The sequence below is a fragment of the Oryx dammah genome, unplaced genomic scaffold, assembly GCF_014754425.2.
Source record: "Oryx dammah isolate SB20612 unplaced genomic scaffold, SCBI_Odam_1.1 HiC_scaffold_27, whole genome shotgun sequence".
Classification (NCBI taxonomy): Eukaryota; Metazoa; Chordata; class Mammalia; order Artiodactyla; family Bovidae; genus Oryx; species Oryx dammah.
In genome coordinates, this window is record NW_024070211.1 from 133565152 (window position 1) to 133572088 (window position 6937).

The window sequence follows — 6937 nt, forward strand, 5'->3', positions numbered from 1 at the left end:
GGGAATAACCTTGCCCTACAACTCCTCTCTCCTGCCCCATGTTCTCTGAGGCTGGTCTGGAAAATTCACTGTCTCCCAAAGTGAAACCAGAGAAATGCATGGGAGGGGGTGGTGAGAAAGCCTCTGAGGAGCTCTGGGTCTTTATTTTTCACTGCATAAAGAGTTTAGCTAGAAGCAAAGCAATAGATAAGAAGGGATTTATTAGAGTAGAATTCTTTTTTTTTTTTTTTAAGTCTGCTCTTATTTAATAAAGATCATTTCAACTCATATTCAAATACATGGAATGTTGGCACAAAACTGAAGCTGCTGTAGAAAGATCACAGATGTTCTGTGGGTTATTGAAACTTCCATCTAAAAACATACCCTTAAATGGTCTTAATTGTACAAATTTAAGTGTTGAGAAAATGTCTAAATAATAAGTAACAATTAAAATAAAATGTTTATTTGTAAATTATGTACAGAATACATTTTACTTTATGACAAGGAAATGGGAAGAACCATCACCTTCCAGCCAATTCTGCTTGCTTCCTCTGTTGGAGATGACCATCTTCCTCTGAATCAGGCGTACAAATCAGTTTGGATTTCCTAAGTTGGAAAAGGAGAATTTGTAGCTAGACTAAAAGTGTTGCTGCATTATTACTAGTTGGCTTGTTTCCACAAAATGTTTTTGAACCCTGCTAAGTTAGAATCTTAGAAGTTTTCTGGTATAATTTAATAATCAACAAAAGCTAAACTAATAAGAATAAGTTTAAGCATTGCATCTCAAAGAAACTGTGAAATGGCTACAAAACTATGCTTAATCTGAAATACTGGTGTTTATTTTTATCCCTTTTAGTTATTCTGATCAGTCTAACAGTAAAAAGCCATACAACTATCAAAAATGCCATTAATCTAAATGTCATTGTAGAAAGTACATCTTTGATAATTGTCAAAATAATTGAGACCTATTTACTGTAAAATCATCAAATAGATAAAACTTATAAATGGCTTTAGACTGTATCAATAATAGTATTATATTAAATGAAGGACTGAATGTAACTGCTTAGATGTCAAATCCATTTCAGTAAATGGATTTAAAGAATGCTACAAATGCCATGTGTACATTATGATGATCAGCCAACATAGAAAATCCAACCTCGTGCACATATTTAGTCCCCAAATTAGTCAGATTATGATTTTTCATGTGAAGATTTAGTTGTTTCTCCATCATTGTCTTCTTCTTCCTCCTCTTCACAATCCCCATCTGTTTGCTGTTCCAGTTCCTCTTTTGTGATCATTTCAAAATCATTCCCATCTCCACTGCTGTGTTGGGATCGGTCATCTTCCCTCCTGTCACTGTCTGTGTCTGAATGCCGTTCTCCACCTGAGCCTTCTGTTCCATGATTTCCTGGTCCTACTTTCCCCTCCTCATCTTCCTTTTTCTCACTGTCTGACTTTTCCTCACTGTCGGACTTCTGTTGCTTTTTGGTTTCAGATTTCTCATCTTTCTTTAAGTCTGCTTTTGGTCCTTTGTATTCATGTGTGTACAGAGGTCTGAAGGAGTTAATGAAGCCCACGTCAGCAGTCAGATTTGGCAAGAACCAAAAATGGTGCCTTCCTCCAGTTATGAGCCAAATGATGAGAAACAGAATGCAACGAGCAACAGCAAGGAGAAGACTGCTGGCTACAAAACAGCCTGCACCCACACTGAGGTAATAAACACCTACTCTCATTTCTGCTGGCCAAAGAGGGAAGAGGGTGGCTGCTATCACTGCAATCACAAGAATTAATCCCATGACAAATGTTTTAAAGTGAACTGGGTCATAGATCCACACAAATACCTTTTCCATCCAAAAAAATTGATCATCATGGGGCTCAAGCTTGAATTTTTTCTTGGTTTCTTTCTTTTGGGGAGTTCCAGGAGTTCCTCCTTTTTGGAGTCTTCCTTTTCACCATCTTTTTTTTTTTTTTTTTTTTCCTTTTTTGTCTTTTCATCCTTTAGATTTTCTTTCTTGCTCTTTTTATCTTCTTCTTTTCCACTTTCAGCTTTTCCTTTCTCTTTTTCTTTTTTTATGTCTTTCTCATATTTCATTTTCATTACTTTTAGTGCCCGATGAAAAAATTGCTTCTTTAAAAGCCTGTTGCAGTAGTCAACCACAAACTCCCTTGTTGTAAATAAAGCTTCCTCTCCTTTCTTGGCCTTTGCCCACTTTGAATCCAAGAGGCAATCCACTGCTTTAGAAGCAATAAAATAATCAACCCGGTGACCCATCATATTGGTGGACTTTGTTGGACAGTTGAATCGAAGAAACTTGGCTACAGCCTTTTCTTCTTTAGATGGTTCACCAACTTCCTGAATCTGCTTCTTGTGTCGCCTGCGTTCCACCATGTTGGCCGCTCCGCCCCTAGAGTAGAATTCTTGTGAGGCTTGCAAGCAGGCAGGCAAGAGGATGTTGTCCTGAGGACTTGGTGGGCTATGGTTTTATAATCAAAGGAAAAAGGGGGAAGGGGAAAAGATCACTTTCTTCCTCATTTTTGAATAAATAGCAAGCCTCCATCATCAGTTCTTCCTCTATGTCAGGTGGGGAAAATTTCTTGTCCCTACATGGTCAAATAAGGACTGTTACGGCACTATTCAAATTAACAGAAGGGTGGTAAAATGCACTAAAATTGGGAAATCATCTCACGTTTCAGTATAATGTCACTTCCCTATATTTTTGCTCTTACTGTGTGCAGAGAAGCATGTCCTAGGGATCATTAACTTACTGAGCTTACTGGGCAGCATGTGGGTCTCATTCCACCATTGTTTATTGTTTTGGGGCGTGTCTTGTGCTTCCGTTGCATGGTTTTCTTGCTCAGCAAGCTTGTTTGGTTTTGTTGTTAAGCAAACCTGCTTTCCTGAGTAATCATGAACATACATGTGTTTCATGATTTTTTCTTTATTCTTGATCCCTTAGTGGAATTAACTATTTAATCACCTGTTTTCTACCTTTACTCTGTCCCTATCCAAAAGGCTCATGGCCAAATGAACTGCTGCTGGGAACTCCACTCAAGGAAAGGTCCTGGTAATGTTCAGAGTTTTCCACAGGTAAGTGTCAAGTTTCCCTTGGGTGCCAGCTATTCCCACTGTTGTAGCCCACATTGAAATTCCCTTTATGGTATTCTCATCATCCAAGCATGTGAGCATTTGCTGCAATCCAGGCAGTCCATTCTACTAAGGGACAATTTTGCTAGAAAGATCTTTATTCACTTGAGTTCATAACTGCCACTTGTTATTGGTGTGCATGTACAACATGTATGAGAGTGTGTGTATGAACGTGCAGTTGGTAGGTATCAAAATGGGAAATGAGCATACCCAGTTCCATTTCTAGGTATTTCTTCTTCAGAAATACCTGTACAACTGTGTAAAACAATGTGTTTTAAGGTGTTCATGGAGGAATTGTAATAATGCTCTCCCTGGCACTGGGACTGTTAAAATCATCCCATCCAGTCTCTTGTTTGATGGAGCAATCTCCACAACATACTTGTCAAAGAGATTCTTCTAATTACAAGTCCTTGAGCTTTCAGGAAGGGAGGGGAGCAGCTCTTGTTTCACTTTCTGTCTTCCCTTCCTTGCTTGTTTCTTCACTGTGACCCTCTTGACACTGGCCATAGAGATCCATGGAGAAGGGAACAGGAGCCTTGGTGGGATTCCTGGGCATCTGGGCCTTCTCCTTAGTGACTACCTGGAAGAAACCCAATATAACCCCACTGTGCCTGACTCTGGAGGCCTGAGAGATGACCCCAATCACAGGGCACCAGCAATAGGGCAGTCACAGGCCAGGCAAAGGGGCTACAGTGGCCCAAGCTCCACAGCTGCCTTCCCAGCGCAGGTAACTGTAATGCCACCTGGTCTGAGAAGGAGCCAAGCCAACACATTCTCAGAGGGTGTTAACATTGCCCAGGAGACTGCTTTAATCACAGATGGGGAACTCCAGGCTTTGACACTGGTGATGGTAGAGCACAGAGCACTGATGACCTTGGTGACTGGAGAGAAGGGACCACTGCAAGCCTATTGCAAAACAGCAAAGGTCAGTTGTGGGATCCTGTCTCAGCCTTGCAGAGTGAGCACTAAAAAGTAAAGGAAAGAAAGCTAGACCATCTCTGTGCCCAGCACTGCAGCCCAGGGGAAGGGAAAGAAGAGAAAAGAAGGACAGAAGTTCTATAGGAAGAGTGCCCTTGTTGTAGGATTGTGCAATAAATTGAAAACTCAGTGAGAAAAATGTATATATCATCTATTCACCAAAATTTGTAGATGAATATCCATCACCTACTTATCATATAGTTCATTTGATCTAAATGATTACCCTTTCCTTTCTGGGCATCTGAGAGTGGCATGTTCCAGCAGAAGGAACAATATACTATTATTCTGTATGAATTCGAGTGAAACACAAGAGTGAGCATCCATTCTCTCAAACTGCTTCCTGTCAGGGAGAAGAGGAAGGCAACCAAGAAAATGATCCAGTCCCATGAGGGGATGACCAGTGTCAGGAATGAGGCAGGCAAAGTACTTTGTAAGCATTAAGGAGGGAGTCTTAACCCACAGAAGTAGCCCACCACTTCCTAGGGGCACTTACAGTTCAGTCAGAACCCAAAGGATCAATAGTAGTGAACTTGGCCAGGAACAAGGGGTGGACCGAGAGGCTGGTACTGAACAAACATTCACATTCCAAGTACACAGCAGAGGTAACAGGCTGCAGTCATTAATCCAAAAGAAAGGGTGTGGTGTGCTTGGGAAGCCAGAACAGAAAATCAGGAAGGGAGAGAGAAGATGGATCAAGGAAAATGGGCAGAGGACTGAACATGGCATGTTAGCAATCCTGGCACTTTACTAAGAGAAGTGAAAGCCTTGGTAAGATTTAAGCTTGAAAACAAGGTTAGCGGAACACCTTCTGTACAATCATATTAGCGACACGTTTTATTTTGTCAGGAGGAACTGCAAGCTAGTGAAGGAAACCTGGGTGCACAGATGAGGCCTGGAGAGGACTTCTAAGGGCTACTTCTGAAGGTGTGTGAGGCCCTGGGCCACCTTAACTCTCCCACAGTTTAATTATGTAAATTAAAGTTTGCTGCCAGGCCTATTAATGTAAAGTCCTGAGAAACCACTGCTGAATTTCCTGGTATTTGTTCTTGGTTTAACAGCCATTTTATATGTAAATTCAGCCTCAGAGTTTCTTCTCCCATTAGTCAAGGACCCCAAGAAGGAAAGGGAGAAAGGAGAGAGCTGCTCTGGCTTTCACTATAGCAGAAAGAAGAAGTCAGCTCCCACAGGCTCCAGTTTCCTCCTGCATCTTATCCAGCAGATTTCTTGATAAGAACTGGTTGGGAGCAGGATTAGCATTGCCTGAAGCTGTTTTGAGGGTTAGTATTCAGAAGTCTTCTAGCAATAGGATCCAAGAGAAAGGAATATTGCTTCCCTGTAAAGCCCCTTTTCCATTTGCACTTTGTAGCAGATATGCTCTTAGCCTTGGGCAACTCATCCTTGGCTTCTTATATGTGGCTTAGAGAAAGTCAGAAGGAACATCGAGGGCAGTATACCAACACCACAAATCATAGGGTGCCTTAGTGGGAAGGACCTCATTAATTGTGTCTTGCAGTTAGAGGTCTGTGAGATGTTTTGGATGGCCCTTAGTATTTTCCTGGCAGTAGAATTCTGGGTGTGAGGTCTACCCACAGTTGATATATTGGAAGTAACATCAGTTCATTTCAGTTCAGTCACTCAGGCATGTCCGACTCTGCGACCCCATGAATTGCAGCACGCCAGGCCTCCCTGTACATCACCAAGTCCCGGATTTCACTCAAACTCACATCCATCGAGTCGGTGATGCCATCCAGCCATCTCATCCTCTGTCGTCCCCTTTTCCTCCTGCCCCCAATCCCTCCCAGCATCAGAGTCTTTTCCAATGAGTCAGCTCTTCACATGAAGTGGCCAAAGTACTGGAGTTTCAACTTTAGAATCAATCCTTCCAAAGAACACCCAGGGCTGATCTCCTTTAGAATGGACTGGTTGGATCTCCTTGCAGTCTAAGGGACTCTCAAGAGTCTTCTCCAACACCACAGTGCAAGTACATCAATTCTTTGCCGCTCAGCTTTCTTCACAGTCCAACTCTCACATCCATACATGACCACTGGAAAAACCATAGCCTTGACTAGACAGACCATTGTTGGCAAAGTAACGTCTCTGCTTTTGAATATGCTATCTAGGTTGGTCATAACTGTTTTTCCAAGAAGTAAGTGTCTTTTAATTTCATGGCTGCAGTTACAATCTGCAGTGATTTTGGAGCCCCCCAAAATAAAGTCTGACACTGTTTCCACTGTTTCCCCATCTATTTCCCATGAAGTAACATAACTTCCCACAAAACACACCACCTCTTTCCAGCACCTCACTGTGCTGTATCTGACTATCCCACACCCCTAACCCTCATCTGAAAATTCAGGAGAGTCAAGCCAGGGCAAAGTAGTAAGACCTTTCTGCCAACTAAAAATTTCTAACTTGTCATCTGTTTCTGTTCACAGTGCAGGAAAGGTTCTTGTCTCATTGCAGAAAGAATTCAGAAGCAAGACAGGGAGGTCAAGAAAGTAAAGTGAGGATTTGTTTCAGCAAAAAAATGGAAACCCACTCCAGTATTCTTGCCTGGAGAATCCCATGGCTGGAGGAGCCTGGTGGGCTACAGTGCATGGGGTCGCAAAGAGTCAGACATTACTGAGCAACTTCACTTTCACTTTCATGCTCTCAAAGGGAGAGCAGACAAACAGATGAGTAGCTGAACTGAGTTTCTTGGCAAGCCAGTCATGTGGGACATACATGTGAAATGGAGTATTTCCTGCCATATCAAAATACAAGGATGTTATAGCCATCTGTAATTTCAACCCACCAAATGTGAATTTCTGAACACAGAAAGAACAATACCTGCTATCC

The 6937-nt window shown here is 41.9% G+C and overlaps 1 protein-coding gene across 1 annotated transcript; it reads right to left on the reverse strand.

Annotated features, from left to right (window-relative positions):
• Positions 1–215: 215 nt before the first annotated feature.
• LOC120854065 (translocation protein SEC62-like) lies at positions 216–2379 on the reverse strand. Its single transcript, XM_040227874.1, is given in 2 exon segments — positions 216–1906; positions 1909–2379. Coding segments are annotated over 2 exon segments (1197 nt in total). The 5' UTR covers positions 2369–2379; the 3' UTR covers positions 216–1169.
• Positions 2380–6937: the final 4558 nt, after the last annotated feature.